Source organism: Drosophila simulans, chromosome 2L (assembly GCF_016746395.2).
Source record: "Drosophila simulans strain w501 chromosome 2L, Prin_Dsim_3.1, whole genome shotgun sequence".
NCBI classification, from domain to species: domain Eukaryota; kingdom Metazoa; phylum Arthropoda; class Insecta; order Diptera; family Drosophilidae; genus Drosophila; species Drosophila simulans.
In genome coordinates, this window is record NC_052520.2 from 2,856,535 (window position 1) to 2,879,897 (window position 23,363).

At 44.7% G+C, this 23,363-nt stretch overlaps 7 protein-coding genes across 11 annotated transcripts; 5 read left to right on the top strand and 2 right to left on the bottom strand.

Moving 5' to 3' along the window:
- The first annotated feature begins 311 nt into the window (after positions 1-311).
- LOC6730786 lies at positions 312-11,512 on the top strand. 4 transcript variants are annotated; one of them, XM_039295019.1, is made up of 7 exons: positions 312-744; positions 2,840-2,934; positions 7,675-8,124; positions 8,188-8,283; positions 9,044-9,453; positions 9,526-9,942; positions 10,056-11,512. In XM_039295019.1, exons 3-7 carry the CDS (start codon positions 7,690-7,692, stop codon positions 10,384-10,386), a joined length of 1,689 nt encoding a protein of 562 aa, XP_039150953.1. In that variant the 5' UTR covers positions 312-744; positions 2,840-2,934; positions 7,675-7,689; the 3' UTR covers positions 10,387-11,512. The 4 variants fall into 4 exon arrangements, with proteins under 4 accessions (XP_039150953.1, XP_016023201.1, XP_016023200.1 ...); XM_016179450.2 differs by having other exon boundaries at positions 2,840-2,930; XM_016179449.2 differs by lacking the exon at positions 2,840-2,934.
- Positions 11,358-17,176, bottom strand: LOC6730787 (interferon-related developmental regulator 1). The gene is made up of 5 exons (XM_016179118.3): positions 16,298-17,176; positions 13,690-14,374; positions 13,384-13,627; positions 12,059-12,286; positions 11,358-11,992 (listed from the first exon to the last, which is right to left on the bottom strand). The coding sequence occupies exons 1-5, from the start codon at positions 16,332-16,334 to the stop codon at positions 11,909-11,911; spliced, it is 1,278 nt and encodes a 425-aa protein (XP_016023202.1). The 5' UTR covers positions 16,335-17,176; the 3' UTR covers positions 11,358-11,908.
- Positions 12,331-13,652, top strand: LOC6730788. Of its 2 annotated transcripts, XM_016179451.3 has the most exons (2): positions 12,331-12,449; positions 12,508-13,652. In XM_016179451.3, the coding sequence occupies exon 2, from the start codon at positions 12,628-12,630 to the stop codon at positions 13,339-13,341; it is 714 nt and encodes a 237-aa protein (XP_016023203.1). In that variant the 5' UTR covers positions 12,331-12,449; positions 12,508-12,627; the 3' UTR covers positions 13,342-13,652. The 2 variants fall into 2 exon arrangements, with proteins under 2 accessions (XP_016023203.1, XP_002077956.2); XM_002077920.4 differs by having other exon boundaries at positions 12,372-13,652.
- Positions 17,177-17,463: 287 nt separating the features above from the next.
- Positions 17,464-19,800, top strand: LOC6730789 (acyl-CoA-binding domain-containing protein 5). Its single transcript, XM_016179452.3, has 3 exons — positions 17,464-17,884; positions 18,006-19,030; positions 19,422-19,800. The coding sequence occupies exon 2, from the start codon at positions 18,008-18,010 to the stop codon at positions 18,980-18,982; it is 975 nt and encodes a 324-aa protein (XP_016023204.1). The 5' UTR covers positions 17,464-17,884; positions 18,006-18,007; the 3' UTR covers positions 18,983-19,030; positions 19,422-19,800.
- LOC6730790 (peroxiredoxin-6) lies at positions 19,724-20,862 on the bottom strand. Its single transcript, XM_002077922.4, has 3 exons — positions 20,484-20,862; positions 20,231-20,423; positions 19,724-20,020 (listed from the first exon to the last, which is right to left on the bottom strand). Exons 1-3 carry the CDS (start codon positions 20,755-20,757, stop codon positions 19,819-19,821), a joined length of 669 nt encoding a protein of 222 aa, XP_002077958.1. The 5' UTR covers positions 20,758-20,862; the 3' UTR covers positions 19,724-19,818.
- A 126-nt stretch (positions 20,863-20,988) lies between these two features.
- Positions 20,989-21,647, top strand: LOC6730791 (N-alpha-acetyltransferase 38, NatC auxiliary subunit). The gene has a single exon (XM_002077923.4). It carries the CDS (start codon positions 21,215-21,217, stop codon positions 21,578-21,580), a length of 366 nt encoding a protein of 121 aa, XP_002077959.1. The 5' UTR covers positions 20,989-21,214; the 3' UTR covers positions 21,581-21,647.
- A 108-nt stretch (positions 21,648-21,755) lies between these two features.
- LOC6730792 (geranylgeranyl transferase type-2 subunit beta) lies at positions 21,756-23,360 on the top strand. Its single transcript, XM_016179453.3, has 2 exons — positions 21,756-22,519; positions 22,713-23,360. The coding sequence occupies exons 1-2, from the start codon at positions 21,907-21,909 to the stop codon at positions 23,138-23,140; spliced, it is 1,041 nt and encodes a 346-aa protein (XP_016023205.1). The 5' UTR covers positions 21,756-21,906; the 3' UTR covers positions 23,141-23,360.
- Positions 23,361-23,363: the final 3 nt, after the last annotated feature.

Sequence of the window (23,363 nt, forward strand, 5' to 3'; positions counted from 1 at the left end):
AACAGCAAACCTTAGGCAAAACACTAAATTATTGCACTGGATCCCAAAAGCAAAGGCATATTTAATAAAGGCCAATGAAATACAGTTCATTTTAAATCAAATCTTATTGGTGGAAATGGAATATATAACAACCAGCTGCAAAAGATGTTATATGTTCTAAATAATAATGCAATCCTGTATAAACAGAATATATAACTTCGTCCGCAAAAAGTATAAACAAAATTTAAATTTTTCTGCCCAGTATGACCATTAGTCAAAACAGATAGTTCCTGCTTTGTGTTTTCGAATTTTCGAGATATCGATAGTGCAATCGATGCTTGGCCATCTCTAGTTCGGCAAACGCGGTCACACTGCAAGTTCGGAGCTCGAGTGATTTTCATCGCGTCGCGAAACGAAAAAAGTTATATATATATATTAAATTTGCGAGGCATAACAACCATTTACCCATTCCTGGGGGCCAAAAGTGACGGTGCTGTTGTAGTTGTAGTAGTTTAGGGCACAAGCCGTCGGTTGTTACAACAATAACAACACGAAAACGGAATCCAATTGGAAACGGGAACTGCGCGTCCTTTAAAATATGTGACAAAGAACAACAAAGAGGCAACTAATTGTTAAGCAACTTGCTCAGTTACAAGAATATATAAATGTGATGCAATAGCATAACCATTTCCACACAGAAGCCACAGCAACTTTGACAGTATTAGGCAGACTTCGTAACTAGCATATTTCCGCAAACAGTACATGGTGAGTAGTTCTTTACCTTATAGAGCATTACGTATCTACTAATGTACATGTGCATGTATGTATGTATGTACATTCATGTGCACCCCAAACAAAAGCATAATAATCCCCTTACTTTTCGCCGAGCTTTCCATTCTCGCGTTGTCGCGTGCTGAATTCCTGACTCACTAACGAGCGGTTCCAGGTGCACGGTCCTCAGTGATAATCATAAGTACCATAATGGCGAAAAAACCCATTTCTAATTACATTAGCTGAAGAATACTTCGGTCTTAGAAGTTATTTTCGCAATTGACATTGATTACCTTTGAATTGTTTTTGCTGTATCTAAAATTTAGCCGTGCCTCAAAATATTCAATAATATATTACAATCTATATCGTTGCCAAAAATCAAACCTATAACCGCCAATAGCAATAAAAATAAATAGGGGCGGACAATTGCTTACATAAAACCTTGACATTTAAAGGTGTGCTGCTTTTGCCCCACTGTGCGCCGCCCACTTTCCGCCCGGTGCACTTGCACCCAAATTGCACTCAATTTGCACCGGGCGCCTTTCTCTCTCCTCCGCTCTCCTCGCCCCATGCTCTCTGCCGCGTCATTCGCCATTAGTAACGGCTTTCAAACATTCAAACACACTGACATGTCGCACACACACACACAACAAATACACACACACAGATACAAAAGCCCACCTCCAGTCAGCCAAATTTGTTTTTGTTTTTGCCTCGACGCTCTCTTTGTTGTTATTGCTCTCCCATATGATTTTTATCATACTTAGACACAGAAAAAAAGAAGCAACTGAACTGAACTTATCTACGTGTCCGCAAATAAATATCTTCTGTCTGTTGACTTGCACTCAAAAGTTGATTGGCGAGTACAGGGAACCCTTGCTTTCAATGACAAACGGTCATCAGGAGACTGGTTCTTTATGACTAAGAATTAAGGCACAGAATTCGCGAAATAAAACTCTCTGATAAATTCGCTGTGATATCAAAAGTACCTTAAGTACGATGAGCACGACGTGATTTGTTGTTAAAACTACGTTTTAACTTTTAATAAAGTTTTTTCTCAATTGAAATCAAAATGTAAGCTCTCAAGAATGCGCTGCGATATTTGCACCCAAAATAGAAAAAAAGTGATAGGCAATTTTTAAAGTTTGTGAATAATATATGGTTCAGTTTTGATACATAACATATTTATTTATTTGGGAACATTTTATTCTATTTAAATCCATTTCACTGTGTTTTCCTTTGGGATCTCCGTGTCTTTTCACTTCTTCAATCGACACACGCAACGCAGAAGCATTTCATTTAAAAGTGATTCAATCAGTTTAATTGATCGCACTCGTGTGTGCACTTTTAGGCACCCCAAGTACGTGAATAAGTAAAATATGTCTATCTTTTTGTTTACACTCATGATTTGTCTGCAACGCTCGCAATTTTCCCAGGTCAGTGCAAACGGTCAATTTCCGCGCACTTCTTTGCCAATATATGTACATATGTACATTAAATCGCTTACATCGATTACACGATTTGCTTTTCCAAGTTGCGATGACACGCGCTCAAAGGCAAACTTTTGAGGCAAGGCATCTGCCCAGGTAATCTAGGCAAATATCGAATGCAAATGTATTCAGGTAATTCCGTATTCCGCATAAACGGAAGAGTCGCCTTTTGGGTGGGAAAAGCTGAGGAGGCGCAGTAGAAGGAATTCGGTTTGTTTGTAGGTTAAATTCTGAGCTAAATTTATTAACCTTTTTCAAGGACTTTGGCGGCTCAAACGCCTTAACAACTACGCCTTGGGATTTTCGAATGCTAGATGCTATATTGAAATCAGCTATAAGGCTCTCAAAGGTATGCAATAAACCTAGTACAATTTCCATGGGGATATCAATGGATTCTAAGCGCCCTTTCAGTATCACGATTGACCACGATTAAAGCCATAAATAATATATTCATATAATACGGCTGTTTAGCTTTCTTTTCCCGACGAGAGGATTTCCTACTCTAGTTTTATTTTCTCTGGACTTTGGGGCTTGAATATTCATTTGTGACACACATTCGGCGATCGAGTTTATGGCTAACATCAGCGCTTCTCTTTCAGCTTACGCTTAGCACAACTTAGTGGGCCACAGTTTGCACTCATATTCCCCCAATAGGGCTCCAAAAAAACGTAGCGCTCAAATGGATACTTTGTAAGTACGTAGAAACAGGTGTTTGTTTCTTGCCCCAAAAACCATTAAAAACGCATGACTTGTTTATTTAGTACGTAATCTGCATGGCAATGTTGTTTTATAGTAGTTTCCAGTTTTGCTCGCTGATTTATTACAGTTGTGGATAAACAATTATATATCTAATTGCAAAATCGATTGAGCTGAAATATTTATCTTCCCTGATTTAATGGCTACGTCAATCCTGGGATTTGCGTAATATACGAAATAATTATGCAATTACGCCAAATGTGCAAGCATTAAAAAATCGTTGGTAATTATGGCGTTTTAGTTGTCTCATTTTGCTGTATTTTTAAATTATGCCATTATTTCGTCACAATGCGCCAAATTTTGAATCAAATTTGCAGATAAAGGTCAGCAGCACTTACTTTTCATTTAATCATTGTGTTATATCTATAATTACTTTGAAAACAACAAGCTAAGCTGACAATATTGGTTATAGTCTACGTTTAACTGGCTTCAAACCGGTTGATTACCGGCTACTTTTATATAAACTAGAAGATACATACATATGTGTAGATATATGACATTTTTTGTTTGTTTTGAGGATTTAATTTGTCGTGGCTTTCCAAAAAATTGTTTGCAGAATATTCATTCGCTCCATTATAGACTCGATTAGCAGCTCGAAAGTTGCACGTTTCATGGGATCGAATAATGCCAGGGAGATTATTTCGTTTTCCCTTTAATGAACGCTAATGACGTCTAAATGGAAATTAATTGAGTTATGTGCGCCGAACTAGTGTGGCAAACTTTTTGGCTCAGCCGACCGCTTTCCAGTTAATTTGAAGGTCGTGAGCTGGCATTTCGAGTATTCCTCGGTTATTTGTTCAATTTATTATCAATCAATTCAACGAGACGCCTCACGTAGGCCGAAAAGAGCATTTAAAATTCAAATATTCTTTGGCTCGTGTCGCAGTTGTGCAATCTTCACTTCAGTACGCCTAACCTTTGAGTACAAGTAGATATTGGCTATCTCAAGGAATTAGCCGCTCCTTCCTTCCTTCCTGCCAAATTACAGACCCAAAACTTTCCTCTCAGCCCAATGGGTATCATTATTCGTTCAGCGCTTGTCAAGCACTTACTATAATTTTGTTTATGGGCGTAACGGACACGCCACTTCCATACACATTCCGTACTTTATACTTTATACTTAATACTTCATACTCATGGACTCGTGGAAGTCGCAGCAATTAGCTGTTTATAAAATATTCTATCACTTATACGTACGAGCGCCTTAGAAGCGTAATCAAATTAAAATTACCATGCATTATTTGAGGCACAATTATGGGCACGGGCGAGCCAAATGGCGTGCACTCCAAACCAACGTACTCTAAAAGGGGCTAGACTAGTCACGGAAAAAAAAACAAAAACATGGGGAGTACCTGCTTATAAAGACTGTCGTCGTGACGTGATCAACATTATGTGTTTGCACTCTCGGTACGTGTAAATAAAACACGGCAAGCCCACAACTTCTGCCCAGCGTTCGTTCAACCAAGGGCCCCGAGCTCTTGGGATCTATAGTTATATATCTATATCTATATCTATATATATTTCTATTCGAGTCTCTCCGGAGAGCTGCACAGATTCGAAAACCTGTTGAAAAGCACTCAGCTGCGGACGTAGGAAAACTAGTTTCGCCCATTGAGCGCTTTTTGCCTTTCTTTTTGTGGAATAAAAGTTGTTTAGGTGCTTAGGTGCAGGGGAGTCACACTTTTGATTGGACTGCATGGGTGGGTTGAAGAGTTCCTCTAAGGCATCTACTAATATACCATATTATATATTTAACATTTAATTGTTGACTAACAACTAACTATAACTTCTAGCACAACTAAGTGTTTTGCACTTGAAGTTAATAGCTATTAACCCAGCGACTTGTTTGCCTAATTATACTTCCATTTCTGCTGCAATCGCTATTTTTAAAAATAATTAATGCCTTCCTGCATCCGAGCTTACTTGGCCACTGATAAGCCATTATGCAATTCAAATATTCGAACGCAGGGCATTCTTAATTGCTCAAAGAGATAGGCTGCTAGTCTGCTATATGTTACATGCGAATTGAATTTATTTCCATTTCCAAAAAACTGGCATGGATATAAAAAACGGCGAGAAGTTCGCCTGTTTGTTTATGGATACATTTATTAAGCCAAAGCGGACGCGCCGCCGACTCGTGATGGAAATTAATTGCCGACTTGCTGGTGGGTTAATAAAGAAAAAGAATTCGAGTACGCGCCGCACTCGAAGAAGCCACTCAAAAGTGCGAGTGGAAGAGAACCGGAGAGCCGGAGACCCACATTGAGTGGCATACGGACTCACGAGCAGGCGAGGATCGCCCGTAGATGTACTCACTTCAGTCTGAATACTTTGCGAGTCGGGCGCTGATCGTTCGGATCGTATCTGCTAACTAATCGCATATGTGCACTGGATGGCACTCATAAATATATCGCGTATTCTGTTTACTTTCTAGTGCTATTTTCGTTACAATAAAACAGAAGATAGTGCTGCCCCAAAAAAAAAAAAATAAAAGATATAAACGCAAAACTATTGGATATGTCCGCTGCGCGCCTGCATTTTCCGGTTTCCCATGATCGTCTGTGCCACAAATGAAACCGAAAGCGAAGCGCAGAAAATTGAATTTATTACAATGGTGGGTGACTCTAATCGGACCAACTGGGCATTGGAACTACGTGTATTTCAATATTTCCGCTCTAATAAACTTTCGCTGGCAACGCACTTTGACCAAATTTGAACAAACAAAACCTAATTCAGGCTATGCAGGCATGATACTTTCTTATCTTAGAAATATTCTAATTTAATTTCAGCAACGCAGTTGCTATGACTTGTAATATAAATTATAGCATCTAGTCAGTTTGTTACCTGTGAATTGCCAAAGTAATCATGATATACTTCTTGAACTATAAAAGTATCTTATCAACAAACTCAACGAATACAGTGTGTTTATATAGTCAATTAATCATTATCAAATTAAGACAAATTATACAAACTTCTATTAGCATGAATCATTCGATTTGTATTCCCTATAAACTACAATTCCTTTACCACTTTCTCGATAAACTTCTCTTCCTGTGCAAAAGCTCCACGTTCCATTTGAAAAAAGTCTCGCTCAGTTGGCTTTGTCTTTGACTTTTGACTGGCTTTATCTTATCGCCAGTTTGTCGCCGTCAGCAAAAAGCTAAACTAATACACTCGACTAAAATAGGAAAAAAAACATCCAAATGGGTGTGCAAATGCATAACCTTAACACCTTATTTATGGTTTGTTAGCCGGCTCATTTTATTATTTGTTTTCGGCCTTAAATGGATTTTCCAATATGGCAACACATGATTTATGAAGATATTTCTGTCTACAAATTTCTAGTTTCCGCCTGCGTTTGGTCTTAACTAAATGGAAAATCCACAATTTTTGGAACGCAAGTAACCCTTTTGGTTTGCTTTCTGCGCGTTGAGCAACAGCTCCAAAAATAAATTTATTATAGAGCCCAGATAAACATTTTAAAATCTGTTGTTTATGTATTTGGCATTTGCTTTTCCCAATTACCTATAAACACTTTTTCCGCCGAACTAGGAGCACTTAATAGAGAGAGGAGCTTTTCTAAGAAAAAGTTCTTATCAATGATAAAAAACACACTTGCGCTCAGTCGAAACGAGCAAATATATTGGCTGTGACGGACACAACGACCTCATAAACATTAAAAACAAATTTAGCAATTAGCGCAAAAAAGGTTTTTAAGCATCGCAGTGTAATTAATATGCCAGTTAATAGGTAATAATTGTCGGTACGCCCTTTCCCCTCCATCAATTTGCGGCCATTCATCAATGGGTTTTGACCACAGCAAGAAGAGCATTTCAATTGGCTAATATAGAACGACAGCTCAATGGAATTGCAGCTTGTGGCCTGTCCCGATGTTGGATCGGTTTTATTTTCGTACTTCATTGTGTTATATCGTGGGTGTCAAGTTGCTGGCAGGCATTATTATCGATGCCCCAGTCTCTCGCCATTTCAGATGTCCCTGTGTGCTGTTTGATTGATGGACGGACGGCTGGGCTGTGCCGGCTTAGAATCGTTGCTGGCATAATAATGCCAAGTGCCAGCGGGCCCAGTTAGCCCCTTGAATCCTCCTCCGTGTGCCATCAGCACCCTGGGTGGCTGTCAGTTGTGTGTTTGTGGTTGCAAGGGGTTGAAGCATATTCCATTAACGTATTTGTTCTAGGTATAGTGTATAGCTAAGATCGAAGATAGTATATGGGTCAGCTTTTATTGAATTAAATGAATCGTAGGTAGTTTTGTTCTTAAATGTAGATCTTTATTCCTATTGCAAGAACCGCTTGTAAAACACAAAACCCATAGTTATGATAGCTAGTTGTTCATCAATTTTGTTGTTCGATTTATATTTCATTTGTGCATGCTTTGTGGGCCACAGAAAGTGAACCACTCGAGGTGTAGAGAGAGTACCCCTAATGCCACCATTGCCCTGCGTCGGCTGTGCAAACATTTGCATTTGCTTTTAGAGCCAGCGAGCAGCCGTCCAGACACCAGAATTCAATGTTTATTTAAATGACACCCTTTGGCCCCACGTTTGGCGGGTATCTTGCTGTTAGATGTTTGTTGGTTTGCCCAGCTTGCCCAGCCGAGCTATCGATTTGCGCTGCCCTGATGTATTAATTAAGATGTCTGTTCGCTCTATTTGCAGTTGATTTAGCATAGGATGCTGCCCAGCCTGGATACCTTAATGCGTTGCTCGAAGCGAGTTCTGCAATCGCCGCTGGAGGCGGCGGCCAGCCAGATGCGGAATGGGCACAGCAAGTCGGCCGCCGGGGGCATCTACGGCCCCTTCACGCCGGACAACGATCTCAGCTGCTCCGGACGGGGCGATTGCGTCAACAACACCTGCGTCTGCGACATTCGGTACGCGGGCAACGAGTGCGACATCTTCAATCTGCCCTACTACGCCGGCATCTCCACAGTCTTCTACGTGGTGGCCCTCGTCTCGGTCATCCAGCTGCTCATCTGCATCGTGGCCGAGTATCAGCGGCTGAAGCAGCCCTCCGTACTCCGCGCCTGTCGCATCACCACCCAGAAACTGCTCTACTTCATGGTCTTTGTGGCGGCCTCGCTGCGAGGGGCCTACTTCACCACACCCGTGAGTAATCCCAATCCCGCTTCGATCGGATCGTTTGATTTCATGAATCTCCTTGCATTTCAGCTGGATCTGCAACCACAATGGGCCGTCACCCTGATGTCCGCCTACTATCCATTGCTCATGACCTGCGCCTCGCTGATTGTCTGCATGTGGGCCGAGGTGAGTCCACGATTAGCTAGATATTTAGAGAGGGATTTCGGTTAGTTGTGTACTTTTGAAAACGAAATCTTAATGGTATCAATTACGACTATGTCAATCGTAGGCCAAAGATAAGATTGTAAACTAGTAAACGTTATTATCTGCAAATATTACATAATAATACCTCTTCAATTGCATCCAATATCTGTTGACCAGTAATACTATACGAAAGCAAGCCCTGCACTATTTCATTTTATTCTCATCCCTAAGCGCCTTTTAAACTTTAGATACAGATAACGTATCTGCGGGGCTACAAACTCTTATAAATTTTGGTGATAAGTTAGAGCTTATAGGCAGTATTTGAAGTCACGAGTCCACCACTAACTTAAATAGTAATCAGCTCCAAAATGGCGATTGAACGGCCGCCTGACGTAGTCGTATTGGATCGCACCCGAACCCTGGGAACTTACAGTACTGGGATGTGAATTCCATTATCGAGTATCAAAGTGCGTCCAAGTGTACTTGCCATATTTCGTATCTAACGAATGCGCGATAACGAGTCGAGTGCAATTGTACCGCAACTCGAGCCAATTTTATTGTGTTTCGCAGAACGTATCTTGGGGCCTCCCGATAGGCTGGCACAATTAATTAAGCTGGGTGGCTGGTGTACATACGTATATTAGCACTTGATCTGGAATATAAATAGTAACTGCGGGCGACTTTTAGGGGTAACCAAATCGGCGTGGGTACTCATTCACATTTGCTACGTTCGCCATTGCAGATCTTTCACCTGCGCGACATCCGCTGGGAGAAGTCGCAGTTCCTGTCGAAGAGCTTCCTCGGCTTCGTGGCCTTTAACTTCTTTCTGTACAGCCTCTTTGGCATCGAGGTCTTCAACTCGCTGATCAACGCAGAGCGTCGCGACTACGCCCACATCTTCAACGGATGCTATGCAGTATTACTCCTGATCGTGGTGGTCTTCTTCCTCATCTACGGCGTGGAGGTGTTCTTCAAGCTGCGCGGCGGCTTCGTTTACGACCAGACGGGCAAGATTCTCGGTCCCAGCGAGGCGATTGTGAATGCCTCGCAGTTGCATCAGTCGCGATTCGGACTGCTGTTTCAGGCCGTGATGCTAATCGTGATTGTGGGCTTTCTGACTTCCGAAACACTGGGCGACTTCTGGAAGACCAAGTGAGTAGAGGCTTTTAATTAGTTTTGCAGCTGCCAATTTGACAAAAAGCTTTTCATTTTGCCACTCGAAAGGGTTCCAGTTAACTCGCGCAACTGGCATGACATCATTTTTCGCATCGCCGAGATCGGTGTGGCTCTCTGGTTTCCCTGCTGCCTTTGGAACTCGATGGCTCCTGAACAGCTCTGGATTTTGAATCCTCGCAAGCTTCTATCCCGCCAAATCGATCCGTCGATACCCACTCTCAATGCGGAGACCAACAAGCTGTCGCCCGAGGAGGGCCAATCGTTTTTAACCAAGAAGGATTGCTGGATCTGCTATGACAGCGATAAGCCAGAGCCCCTCATCCAGCCCTGCCGCTGCACTGGCGACGTTAGCTCGGTGCACCACGAGTGTCTCAAGCGCTGGCTGGTGGAGAGCTGCAGCAATTCGGAGGCCCAGTTGTCGTGCAAGGTCTGCGGACATCCCTACGAGATCGAGAAGTCCAAAAAGTAAGTGCCATTTGCAAATGGGTCACCGCGACATAGCTATCAGCTAGACCATTTAATGATAAGAACTGCTATAACTGATGGTAAATAACTGATAACACCCCACTCTATTACAGACTCGAATGGGACAAGGGCTTCACCATTCAGCACTGGTCCAAGACGGTTATATTGATCACCCTGATGTGCGTAACCGGGGCCACCGCCTGGGTGGTGATCCAAATGTACGTCGATCCGCTGGTGCGCGTGATGACAGTGGGCATCGCTGTGCTCATTGGCTACGTGTGCGTCAAGTGTCTGGGCGAGAACACCGTGGTGGCCTATCAGCGGGCCAAAGTCAGCTCGATCAACATCGTGACCAGCTCGGAGATGGAGAAGCTGCACACCATTTGCGAGGAGGTCAGCGCCAGCACCTCCGCAGAGGCGGTTCGCGCGGGAGCTGCGTCCTAAGAGGCTACCACACACATCAGTTGAACCTACAGACATTACATTACTTACTTACTTACCTAGTTTAGCATGCGTTTTGCACAGGTTTTGCTCAATGCTCAATTATTAGTTTACACATCACACGCGAGGTGGGTCCTAGCACCCGCCTCCCTATCCTCAACCGTGTACATAGGTTTAAATCTCTAGCGAGTAGGCAGAGTAGCGAAAAGCGTTTCGATTAGCGAGTCAATTTCGTCTCTCAAATTATCATGCAGATTTCCAGAAGCAAAGTGTATTACAAGAAGCCAAATATTACGTAGAATAAGTGTAGGTCAGTATCAATTGCGAAAGCGAAAACGAAACGGAAACAGAAACGAGAACATCCTGAGATTATGATTATGAACGCGTTGCCAAGTAGCCTGAAGAGCGAAGAAGCGAGAAGATAGTGCTTCGATGCGCCAGTGAGTCAGTCCCCCATGAGTCAGCTGATCTATAGTTTATAGTTTTCTTTTATTTACAACTAATTTATGAAAGCATTTCGACCTCCTCCATTTCATTATCGGTTTCATCCATGGATGCAAACAAGAAGCAAGCAAAACACGAGTACTTGGCGAATATTAAATTAAGCAAACATGTTTTTAATTTGTATTTGATTGAAATACGTTTCTTATTACCCTTTAAGTTTACTCCTTAAGAAACTGATTTGTATAAGCTGCGCCCATATATACATACACACGAACATATATAATATATATATATATAAATTTTATTGTAGCTACTACACAAAATTTGTCAAAGCAAAGAAAAACAAAACAAAATCCACAAAAGGAAAGAATCCAACATATAATTTAAGTTACCATACAATTTTTGTGATAAAACTAACAAATAAAATACAATTTATAAAACTCAAGCTACCAAGTAAAAGTGTTTTTTAATGAGTGGTAAAATCTTGTTTACCATTGTTGTATCCCCACCAGTAAGAATGCATTTCGAGCAGTTTTCGTTTAAGCCTAAACTTTATTTTACACTTATTTACTACAAAATTTATGTATTCATAGAGCTGCTTAGTATGCGTAATAAAAGCCATGTCAAGTTATGAATAACTTTTTTGCAGCATTAAAGCAGAATATGTTTTCCTACGCTTGTAATTAATTAAAAAGATCAACAACAAAAGAGGTTAACCCAAATCGCAAAGCGAAAATGCCAGTCGTAACAATCGCAGTGTTAATTTAAATTCACGAAGTATAAGATCCAAGCTGGAGCCAGCCATGCACTTACTCATAAACAACTACAGTGCGTGCACGCAATAAATATTTCATATTATTTAAACAATGGCTCCAACACGTGGTTTATAAACTATAGAAATTTTGTAGATTACACTGAATTATCCTAAATTTAGACTTAGTTCTTCAGCTTTGGCGACGCTTTGCCTGGTTCAAGCTAAAATTAGAAACAATTCAACTAGTAAGTCCAGAGTTTTTGCTAACGGGGTTTGAGATGGTTGGTTTGGGTGTCTGTGGATGGGAGCAGTTGGTGGAGCACAGGCTTAAGTGACGACGGCCGATCGCTTGTCACGATTCTTTCCACGTGTTATGGAGCGTGCCTTGAATGCAGCAGCATTCACAAGGTGCTGCAAAAGCAACAAATAAATATATTAATATTTGAAGCCAATGTTACCACATTTCAATCAACTTACCCGCTCCAGCTTGGACGGCTTGACCTTGGCGTTGCCATTGATGCCTGTGTTCGTGGGTCGTGGTCCCAGCTGGAAAATGTCGCGGATGAACTCGTTCTCCTGCAGCTGCGAGGTCATCCCGGGACCCATGACAGTGCACATGGCCGAATACTGATGATGGATGGACCAGGAATCTAGTGTCAGCGACTCGGTACCGAAACGAATGCTAATCTCCGGGGAAATGTCCTCCTGCAACAAGATAAAAAAACTTTTAAATCAAACTAGGCTTCGAGCAATAGTTCTAATCTTATTTCGTACGATTTTGAAATGTATCACTATTAGTTTCTCTTTCAGCTCAACCAGACCAAATTTCTCGTTTAAAACACAGATAGAAAAATAATAAAAAAAAAAGGTTTGGCTTTGTAGATTTCTTATAACTTTTTATCAAGATGATGCTATCAACCTATCAGCACGACTATGTCCCGCCCAATGCCAAACGGTACGAGTTCCTAACGCGGCCCAGGGGCGCCGACGCTCACAGTGGTCCGCAGGTCAAGGAGTGCGAGTGCGTCGACGAGTCCAAGATCGTGATGCCACCGAACGCGTCCAAAGACTGTGGCGGCGTCGAGTGGACGGGCATAGCGCCAATGGGAAAGCTGGTGGATCCGCGTATCATACCCACCCAGCTGACGCAGGACCAGGTGGACAAGATGGCCTTCTCGGCGGAGACGGATTGCTTTAAGCTGCAGCCAAACCGCTTTCTCAAAATCTTACGTACAGTCTACCCGGATCTGTATGAACGCCTGAAGGTCATGCCCAAGGAAGAGCTGAGCCGCAGGCTGGAGACCAACCGTATGAACACCACTTATCAGATTGATTACTGTGACATGAACGAGTACCCGGAGGGTATTTACGAGAGCCTAAAGACGGAGGACGAGTCCAAGAACGCCAGCAAGCTAATGAGCGAACGTGGGCCCTGCAACGAGTTCCGCTCGAACGTGATGAACGAACTGGAGCGGGAGGCGTCCGCTGGCTACGAGATTTCTAGCGACGAATGCCAAAAGAACTACAAGCCATTCAAGACCAGCTTCTCGGACTCGTCGCAGACCATTGAATCCGGCAGCAATTCGCACTGGAACTCCGCCCCAACCACATACCGGAAGGTGCCGACCTTCAGCGAGTACATGGACTCGATAAGTCGCAACGGCTGCGTCATCATGCGCAACAAGTTGCACGATCACTCCAAGTGCTTGGCCAAGTACTGCAAGCACGAGCTCAAGTTCACTTGCAATGACATGAAGTAATCGTCCGAATACTAGTGCATCTCGTGCAAATCTTCAACTCACCTCTAGGTATCGCAGCACATCACGGAAGGTGGCACGCTGGGCCTTGCGATCGCGCTTGGCGCGGTACTTGTGCGAATCCGTGGCCAGCTGCTTGACGGCCTCCGACAACTCAGCGATGTCATCTTCCAGGAAATCCTCCTCGTGAGCACGGCCCGACTCCAGAATCAAAGCAATGGTCTCGCCAGCGGCCATGCGGACGTCCAAATGTGTAGATTGCAAAAGACCCAAGAACTTCTTAATAGACCTGCAAATTGTAGTTTAAAAAATTATAGCAATGGTTTGATGTGTGCAATTTCTTAAACTTACGGAAACATGTTTTGGCCAGTGGTCATCAGCGAAACAAAGTCCCCCGAAGGTATAAGTGTTAGTAGAAGCCCCCAGGCGTTCAAAGCCTCCGCATGGAAAGTCCCAGCCTCGGCGGTGACGGATACCGGTGTCTTGTCATCGCCACGCAAATAACTGCCTGCGAAGATGGCCTCGAAGCCCTGCATCAGGTGTACCAACTCCCCAACATCCTCGCAGCCCAGGAAGCTCAACAATCCCACAGCTGTGCAGCACTTGGCACGGGCATCGAAGCCCACGGACTTGTCCTGAACGGTGTTCAACAGGAATTGATTCATCGCCTTGGAGATGCCCTCATCCCCGCCCATTTGAAGCACCAGCAGGGGCGCGAGTCGTGCGCCCCACACCTGCTCCTGGCCCTTGCCTCGACGGATGCTCTTCTCTACGAAGTCCATCAGGGTCATCTTGCGGTCCTCCACGAAGTCCGGCATGTAGCGGTGCATGAGCAGTTCGCAAATCGCTTGCAGGGCCTGCACACGTGTCTGGGCCGACTTCTCGGAGGCCTGTTCCAGGGCCTTCTCGAACTTCTCCTCGAAACGCTCATTGGCCAGCTCGTCGGTGGCCTCCGAGGATGCGACTTCGGACACATGTGAGTAAACGCTCACATTGTCAAAGGACTCGTCCTCAGAATTGGAGTCATTGGTGCGGCCTGAAAAATAATTAATTTCGGTAATTAATAAGGCTTTTTTGTAGTTTAATGGAGTTGGTATTAGTAACAGAGGTATTTTGCGATAGTCAGCCAGTTTTTCAAGCATAATTCATAATTATTTATTATGCTAATGCGACCTGTAAGCCTTTTTAAACAGCTATCGTTTCGAACAATATGCTTAATTGCACATTTTAGACATTCAACGAACCCATTGGAATGTAAGCTAAACATTTTGCAAATGGAAACCCAGTGAATACCAATGTAATGCTTATTCTATTTACAGAACCCCATTTGTATTCCTTGTTAAATGGAGTAAAATGTTGGGACCACCCTCGTCCAAGTGCCAACATTTCCCCTCAGTGACTGTCAAACCAGCGGAAAAGAGGCATCAAGTTTTGTCATCTTCGAGCAGCTTTTCATTCAATTGCTTGTGTGCTCATTTAGATGGGGAAATGTATGTGTACTGAAATTAGAAATTCAATTACACGCTTTGCCACACAGCAATGACCTTCAAGACAAACAGCTCGGGAGCCGCCAATGTTGTGCAACAAGTTTTCTATCCATCTTTCGATGTTTCACTTTGTTTGCTGGCCAACTGCGTCGAAGAAAACCCGTCGTAGAGCACAACTTTCATTGTGGCGATTTCCCAGTGCCTGTTTTCAGTTTTCTATTTGGGGCAAGGTAGTTTCCGCCTCGTTTTTTTTTTTTTTGCCTTTCACAAAAGCTGCGAGCGAACCACAAACACAAGAGCATGCGGTAACTGCGGGCTAGAAAAACGAATCAAAAGTAGTGGAAAACAGCTGGTTTTGCTTGATTCGGGCGAGTAAACCATCTGTGTTTTGAGAGCGACTAATGCATAACACAAAGTTGCATAAGTTTTTAGGTCACCGATGAGGTACTTAGATGCGAGGAAAGTTCCCCGAAGAGCCACAGCTTCCGCGTCTTTATTTTTATACATAATATTTGTGAATAATTGTATGATGACCCTATAAATACCCATTCGGATCTTTAATTACATAAATAACGTAGGCACCTACGCTTTAATAATAACTAAGCATAACAGAGCACTTAGAAAGAATGCATAATTTGATACGCCCTACGAAAACATACCCACTGATACCCTGCACTGAGGTATTCGGTTATAGGCGTGATTCTGATAAGCTGGCATTGAGCGTACACATATACATATATGTATGTATATGTACGTATGTTTTTATACATACAGCTGCGCTCAACATAGAAACAACGCAGAAATTGAAAACCTTCTTTGGTGAAATGCAGTTAATTAACTTTATATTACATAATTTGGAATTTTTTCCGAAATTACTGTGGTTTTATTGTTATTATTTCGAGCACAGCTGTATATATATATGTATACGATTGTGTATATATATTTAGTTAACCGCTGATTACTTGTTGTTGCGCAGCCAGCTGAGCGCGTGAAGCTTTTGGTGCCAGCACAGCAACAAAACGAAAATAATTATTTCATTTCGAGGGTATTGCCAAACAGGTTGTAGGCAGCGAAGCTTCCTTCGTTTGGAAGCCAACGAAATACACCAAAAAGTGCACGGTACTCATTAGTCAGTGCATGACTAATGCAAAGGTCAAACGAAAAGCAGCTGTGAAAATTCACCTACACTGATCGGCTTTTTTGGGGATTTACTATTAAATGTAGTGTTCAAATGTGCGATCTAATTCGTTTATTTTGTAAAAACCAAGAAAAACATTAGGTTAAGGTGGTAGTTAAACCCAAAATGTTGCTGCACTAAAGGCCAAGTAACTCATTTTCAGCCTATGAAGTCAATTGCTTCAGCTGGAAGTTCACAATCGTATCTTATAGATATTTTATACGCATTTGGATTCGTTCAACCTCGCATTTTCTTCCTGTGCACACCCACACACTCGCTTTTCTTTGTGACTCACCTCTGCCTGCTGCTGATTTCTTGTTGCGTCGCGGCATGTTGCTGTTGTTTTTGCGTCGTTCAGGTATTTTGCTGTTTGAACTCGACGTTTTGGTTTCTATTGTTTGGCCTACTGTTTCAAACACAAGGTACGAAACACAAAAAAAACAGATGCTTTGTAGCCGAGTGTCCTTTTCCTGTTCTGGGTCCTCCGAAGGTGGAGAACAGACGGCGAAGTCTACAACACGGCGAAAATGTCTACACTTTCGTTGCTTTGGCGGCAACTACTGAAACGCACGTGTTCGTTCCGATTTATTGATTTTGATGCTCTAGGTTAGGAAATTAAATTGCGTTCTTGAGCCGAGCCGTCAGTTTTTAATCTTTGTCTTTCTAACTCGAAACGTTGCCGATCAGGACGCACCTATGCAAAAACTTTGGTGCTTCCAATTTTTGGCAATTCTACACGACTGTCTTTGCCGTTTGCAATTGTTCAACTCCGATCGCGATTCGTGCGGCCGTATCTTAAATATAGTCTGCTGATTCTGATGGCTCTGCTGCTTGGCGTTGATAATACAAAAATGTCGTACTCCCGTCGTCGTTGCAGCAAATTTCATGTTTAATTGCAATGCGTTCACTTTTCTCCGCGCTGGCAGACACTCCCACTCCGCCCTCGGTTCGCAGTTATTGTGAAATTGAATCGAATGCGCTGTCTTTCGATCTCTGGTGCTTCGATTTTGCTATTTCCGATTCGGCCAGTGACGGCGCTTCGCGGACTTTACGTTGGCAGCTTTCGGAAAGCTCTAAAAATAATGCAAATAATTAAGCACTTAATTCGATTGCTGATTTTTACGAAATGAAAAAGTGAGTGACCATATGCTTAAACGGTGAAAAATACCATGAATAGCGGTACATTCCATTGAAGATGGAAGTCTGTGCTCATGCGATAGTTGACTTTCGATGGCTATTCATTATAAATAAATTAAATTATAATTTATAATTAAATTTGGCTGAAAATAAATAAAACTAAATAATCTTATTCTATAAATGCATTGATTTGTCCTAAGCTTTTCCAGAATATATACATTTATAATTTAATTTTTGGACAAATAAACTGTTTATTTCATTGTTTAAGCCGCGATATTCGCGCTCCCAATAATGTCATCTCCAAGCTGCACCTGTATCGATACATTCGTTGCAGCCCTGCGCCACCCGCACACATGCACACCTACACACTCACACGTACGCGCTCAGTGATTTGCAGAGAGAGTTTTCTGGTTTTTGTTTAGTTTTATTTGATTGCAACTCGATTGGAACGCCAGCGGCTGGCGCAGCACACATCAATTCCACAGCGAGGTCGATAAGAACGGGGGCCAAACTAAGAAAAAGCTCCAGCCGACTCGATTCGATTCGAAGCTCAGAAGATTGGACTTCAGAACTCGAACTTTGGCACCACAGCAGCGCATCCACGAACGTCGCACCCAAAAATTCATGAATGCCCAGCAGCGGATTGGGACTCGGATTCGGAATCGGAATCAATAGCGAACGACAACAACGAAAGGGGGAGCCGAAAGTGGGGTTTGCAACACCGCGGATTGCACACAATAATTAGGTAATTTGTAAGCGACGTTCACCTGGACAAGGTGAACTTGGCACCGCCTCTATATGGCAGCCATCGTACCTGTGTATCTTATCGATCGAGTGCCCTGGCTAATCGCGGGATAATCTTGCAGGTATGGCGGCGATTGAGGAGCGTTTCCAGGCGGCAGTCAATGTGATAAAGGGCCTGCCCAAAAATGGCCCCTACCAGCCCAGCACCAGCATGATGCTCAAGTTCTACGGGCTGTTCAAACAGGCCACCGAGGGTAGACCAGATGTGGACAAGAAACCCGGCTTCTGGGACATCGTGGGCAAGGCCAAGTGGCAGGCATGGAACGACAACCGTCACCTGACCAAGGAGGAGGCCATGCAGCGGTACGTGGAGAGCCTGCAGGAGATCATCGAGACCATGTCGTTCACGGAGAACGTGCAGAACTTTGTGGGCAGCCTCGATAATCTGGGAAACATCAGCCTGGACGAACTGGAGCTGGTCTCGCCCGGCATGAAGGAGCTGGCCGAGTCGCATCCCAACTCGCCGTTCCACTCGCGCACCAACAGTCCCCAGCACGGCTCCAGTTGCAATGGCGAGTCGGAGTCGGAGGCTCAGGCCTCCAGCACCGCACCGCTGGCCGCGACCGAAACGATAAAGGAGAATGGCCACAGTTCGCCGCCACTGACCAATGGCTACGGACCTAAGCCAACCGCAAGCTACACACAAAACGACACGCACAACTTTACGAGCAACAGCAGCGTGGCCATCGTGGAGCCCTCGGACGATGAGTACGACGATCCCTACGATCTCAGCCACGAGCTGACCCAGGCGATTGCCCAGAACACGGACCTGCTGCGCCAAATCCAGGCGGCCATCACGCGGATGAACAGCGATGTGGGTGCAGTGCAGCAGCGCGTTCGCGGCCTGGAGCAGTCGCTCAACGAACTGCGCAGCGGTCAAAAGGCAGCGAAGGGAACGGTGGCGCAGTCACGATCACTGCCCGCCTGGTGGCCCTTCAGGAACATCTCCCCGCTCTGGTTTGCCGTCCTCATCCTGTGGCCTTTCCTGGTGAGGCGGTTCGCGCGGATGCTCCAGTCCACTCCGCAGCGCAGGCACTGACGCAGGAAAGCTATACTTGCGGAGGGCGGAACATGTGGTAGTTAAATTGTAAGTACAACGCAACTAGACAAAGGCATACGTTATCATTCCCGCTTGAAATCGAGTTGCTTGTTTATATTTGAGGGGTATTCCCGCAGTCAAGAGAATTCAAGAGCATGGGGAACCTGTTTCGTAGCGAAAGCTTTTACATCATACATTATTTTGTTCATATTTGCATTTCATTAACATATTCAAGGGAACGATCTCTATGCAAACTCAGATTGTGGAATATCTTTGAGTATTTGGGCAAGGGAAAGTGCTTAAGCATCCACTCTTTAAACTAATTATCAGTAATACGTCTGTTTCCAATCAATAGTTTAAATGAATGGTCACTATCACAAGTAACCATATACTGTTTGTATCGCCAAAGTTAATCGTATGTAACCCTCTTCCTTTCCAGTTATCTTCGGTTACGGGCACGAGCTTGGTCTTTAGCTTTCTTCTGTCCTAGAAAGCGCTTCAGTTATTGTACAGAGTTGGCCTTATTTATACCTTTCTTACCCCATGGTTATCCAGTTGCAATATCTTTACCCCTTTTGTACAAGTCTATATGTATATTGTATGTATATTTATTTCGTACACACAAATCGCGACCTTTTTGTCACATTCCCCATCTGATTTAGTTTGTAAGTCGAATGTTTTGGCACTTTTGTCCAGCAGAAGGCGAGTTTTAGCAACCTGAAAGCGCCGATCTACTGAAAATACGGTTGTAAGCGTATACTTTATTGTGCATTATTTGTTGTTAATTATAATTTTTGTAATAAAGCAAAAAAGTGAGAGCGCACGCTTGTCATCCTTTAGGGCTGTGGAGTGATCCGCAGGTAACCCTTTCCGGAGGGCAGCTCAATGGTTTCGATGCCATCAGGGAAGAGCTTAGGAACATCTTCGGTTTTGACGGTGGGCAAGACCATGCACTTGCCGCCCTGTTTCCAATCCGCCGGCGTGGCCACGCTCTTCGTTTGGGTCAACTGAAGCGAGTCGATCACTCGAAGGATTTCACTGCAAGGGGATAAAGTAATTTGTCGGATTAATCGACGTTGAAATCGTTCCTATTTAACTTTCATCTTAATAGGCAAGGTTAGTACTTAGTTTTCAGCAATAATACTTCATTAAATAATTATCTGCTAATGCGATTAAGTGCACGATTGCTTGCTAAAGAGCATTACAGCTTTATAGATAGTGATGAATGCTAGATAATGGAGTACCCACTCGAAGTTGCGCCCAGTGGTGGCAGGATACAGGATGGACAGGCGAAGCTTCTTCTTGTCGTCCACCACGAAAACGGCGCGACAAGTGAGAGGAATGCCCTCCGCATTGATCTCGTCCTTGTCCAGCATATTAAACTTGAGCGCCAGTTCCCTCTTGTCGTCCGCAATGATGGGATAGTCGAAGGAGCTCAGCTCTGCGAACGGAAACGCCAATTAGAAGCGATTCCTGCCCAGAAATCAGTGACCAAACCCACTGCCAAAGCTCTTGATGTCCTCGATCCAGCCCTTGTGCGACTCCACGTTGTCGCAGGACAGGGCAATCGGCTTGACTCCACGCCTATGGAATTCCGGGACCAATGCCGCCACCCGCGCCAATTCCGTGGTGCAAACCGGCGTATAATCCGCCGGATGGGAGAACAGAATGGCCCAGCTGTCCTGCATCCAGTCGTAGAAATCGATCCGTCCCTCGCTGGTGTCAGCCGTAAAGTTTGGGAACTGATCGCCAATGTTTAAAGCCTTTCCGGACATGGTGGATATTTGAAAAAATCAAGATACGAATTACAAGCTTTTTGGATAAATGAGAAACAAAATTTGCCGCAAAATGCAAATCAGCTGACTGGGCTAGGGTGCCCGTTACTTTTATAAGCTCAGGAACCAGGGATGCAAATATAAAAAGAACTAGTTCTCGTAGATGAAGATGTTAAAAAGAAGGCTGCTGGTGTGCATTTAATTTGCAATCATTTCCTTTAAGTGTTTTAAATCTAACGTGTTTTCCTTGACCCAAGCAAACGAGTGTTTTATATATTTTTGAATTGATGAGCTTAAAAAGTGAGCCAGTGAACCGAACCACTTACACTTGCTTGCATCCCTGGCCAGTACACACATACACATACACACTTTATCACACATACGCGAAGTGTAAACACAAAAAAAGCTGAGAATTTCTTGCATTTATTTGTTTGGATCGCGCAAAGTGGACACAACCATGACAGACCTCAGCATCAGTGGCCAGCAGGTGCTGCCCCCGCCCGCATGCACACCCCCGGAACCCTTCCGCATCACAACGAACGCCCCGCACCAGATGAACGATGCCAGTTTGACGCCTGGACGCAGGAAGCTCCAGAAGTGGCTGGGTCGAGTCCTGCGCATCGTGATCACGGACGGACGCGTGCTGGTGGGATTCTTCAACTGCACGGACCGCGACGCCAACATCGTGCTGTCCATGTGCGCCGAGTACTTGGTGGAGGGCCAGGAGCCGCGCCTGCTGGGCAACGTCATGGTTCCCGGCCAGCACATAGTTTCCCTAAGCATCGACGAGCCGGATCCGCAGTCCAGCCTGCTGGTGCAATAGTGCATAGTGCTCTTCAATATGTGTTTTCAATAAAAAAAAACTAGTCGGGTCGCTATTTGAAATTTAAGTACGTTAAATTTTCATTATTGGATGGGGTTACAGCAATCCCCTCTCACTACACCACTGCATCGATCAGCTGTTTGATAAGCCACTGTCGCGTTGCCAACCATCGCGCAGATGAATCAGCTGGGCTCGATTGGATTCGCTGGGTTATTTGTTTGCTCGCAGCACTATTCCTGCCAATTAATTGAGTTAATCAAGCGAAACAGCGCGCCGAAGAGGATCTGCCTGCCACCCGATACTCATTCAATTGAGCCCAATCAGCGATGGACTTCACGACCTTCGTAAAGCCCTCAAATGGTGGAGGCGACGGCGGTGGTAGCGATGCGGATGTCGGCGGCCAGAAGCTGCAGTTCTGGAAGCATGTGGAGTACATCGAGAACCATGGGAAGCAGGAGGACGACTACGAGTACTGCATGACCGAGTTCCTGCGCATGTCGGGCATCTATTGGGGCACCACTGCCCTGGACATTATGGGTCAGCTGGAGCGATTGGAGCGCAAGTCCATTATCGAGTTTGTGAAGCGTTGTCAGTGCCCAAACACGGGCGGATTCGCACCCTGCGAGGGCCACGATCCGCACCTGCTGTACACCCTGTCGGCCATCCAGATTCTCTGCACCTACGACGCCCTCGAGGAGATTGACCGCGAGGCGGTGGTGCGTTTCGTGGTCGGACTGCAGCAGCCCGATGGCAGCTTCTTCGGCGACAAGTGGGGCGAGGTGGACACCAGGTTCAGCTTCTGTGCGGTGGCCTCGCTGACCCTGCTCGGCCGCATGGAACAGACCATCGACGTGGAGAAGGCGGTCAAGTTCGTGCTCTCGTGCTGCAACCAGACGGACGGGGGATTCGGTTCCAAGCCGGGCGCCGAGTCGCATGCGGGTGAGTCACCACATCGCCTGTCATGCTGCTAAAGCACTTTCCACCCTCATAGTCAATATCATTTCAATTTAAACATATTAATCTTCTAGAAGCAAAAAGTATAATAGAAAAAATATCTAGCAAAATGTTCTACTTTTTGCTTCATGAAGCTGGTGCTCATAAAAACGCAATTTAACCTACTTTTACACCGCAGGACTCATCTACTGCTGCGTCGGCTTCTTCTCGCTGACCCATCGCCTGCACCTGCTCGACGTGGACAAACTGGGCTGGTGGCTCTGCGAGCGGCAGCTGCCCTCCGGTGGGCTAAATGGACGGCCCGAGAAGCTGCCGGATGTGTGCTACTCGTGGTGGGTGCTCGCCTCGCTGACCATCATGGGTCGCCTGCACTGGATCAGCTCGGAGAAGCTGCAGCAGTTCATACTGTCGTGCCAGGACACGGAGACCGGTGGCTTCTCGGACAGAACCGGCAACATGCCCGACATATTCCACACGCTCTTCGGCATCGGCGGCCTCTCGCTGCTGGGACATTCCGGCCTGAAGGCCATCAACCCAACGCTCTGCATGCCGCAGTACATCATCGACCGGCTGGGCATCAAGCCGCAGCGTTTGCCGAGGCCATGAGGGGATTCATGGAGTCCACATGCAGCCAGTGTGTAGCCAATGTGTAGCAGCAGACCTCTGACGTATTCCCACGCTAGCCTCTCTTAGTTTTATTTGTAAAAAGACCAAAATTCCATCGCAGGAACACACTTTACTCCTTTTCTTCGTTGTGCATTTACACAATTATTAATATACTTTGTATAGCGAACGAAAATCAGCAATAAACAAATATTTTACTTTACTT

Coding starts and splice junctions, on each gene's coding strand:
- LOC6730789 (XM_016179452.3), top strand. CDS start 18,008: ATGGCGGCGATTGAGGAGCGTTTCCAGGCGGCAGTCAATGTGATAAAG.
- LOC6730792 (XM_016179453.3), top strand. CDS start 21,907: ATGGACTTCACGACCTTCGTAAAGCCCTCAAATGGTGGAGGCGACGGC. Junction 22,520..22,712: donor GGGCGCCGAGTCGCATGCGG/GTGAGTCACCAC, acceptor TTTACACCGCAG/GACTCATCTACTGCTGCGTC.
- LOC6730786 (XM_039295019.1), top strand. CDS start 7,690: ATGCTGCCCAGCCTGGATACCTTAATGCGTTGCTCGAAGCGAGTTCTG. Junction 8,125..8,187: donor GGGCCTACTTCACCACACCC/GTGAGTAATCCC, acceptor CTTGCATTTCAG/CTGGATCTGCAACCACAATG. Junction 9,943..10,055: donor GAGATCGAGAAGTCCAAAAA/GTAAGTGCCATT, acceptor ACTCTATTACAG/ACTCGAATGGGACAAGGGCT.
- LOC6730787 (XM_016179118.3), bottom strand. CDS start 16,334: ATGCCGCGACGCAACAAGAAATCAGCAGCAGGCAGAG. Junction 14,375..16,297: donor GAAATCAGCAGCAGGCAGAG/GTGAGTCACAAA, acceptor ATTATTTTTCAG/GCCGCACCAATGACTCCAAT. Junction 11,993..12,058: donor AGCCGTCCAAGCTGGAGCGG/GTAAGTTGATTG, acceptor TTGCTTTTGCAG/CACCTTGTGAATGCTGCTGC.
- LOC6730790 (XM_002077922.4), bottom strand. CDS start 20,757: ATGTCCGGAAAGGCTTTAAACATTGGCGATCAGTTCCCAAACTTTACG. Junction 20,424..20,483: donor GGACATCAAGAGCTTTGGCA/GTGGGTTTGGTC, acceptor TTCCGTTCGCAG/AGCTGAGCTCCTTCGACTAT. Junction 20,021..20,230: donor ACCACTGGGCGCAACTTCGA/GTGGGTACTCCA, acceptor ATCCCCTTGCAG/TGAAATCCTTCGAGTGATCG.
- LOC6730788 (XM_002077920.4), top strand. CDS start 12,487: ATGATGCTATCAACCTATCAGCACGACTATGTCCCGCCCAATGCCAAA.
- LOC6730791 (XM_002077923.4), top strand. CDS start 21,215: ATGACAGACCTCAGCATCAGTGGCCAGCAGGTGCTGCCCCCGCCCGCA.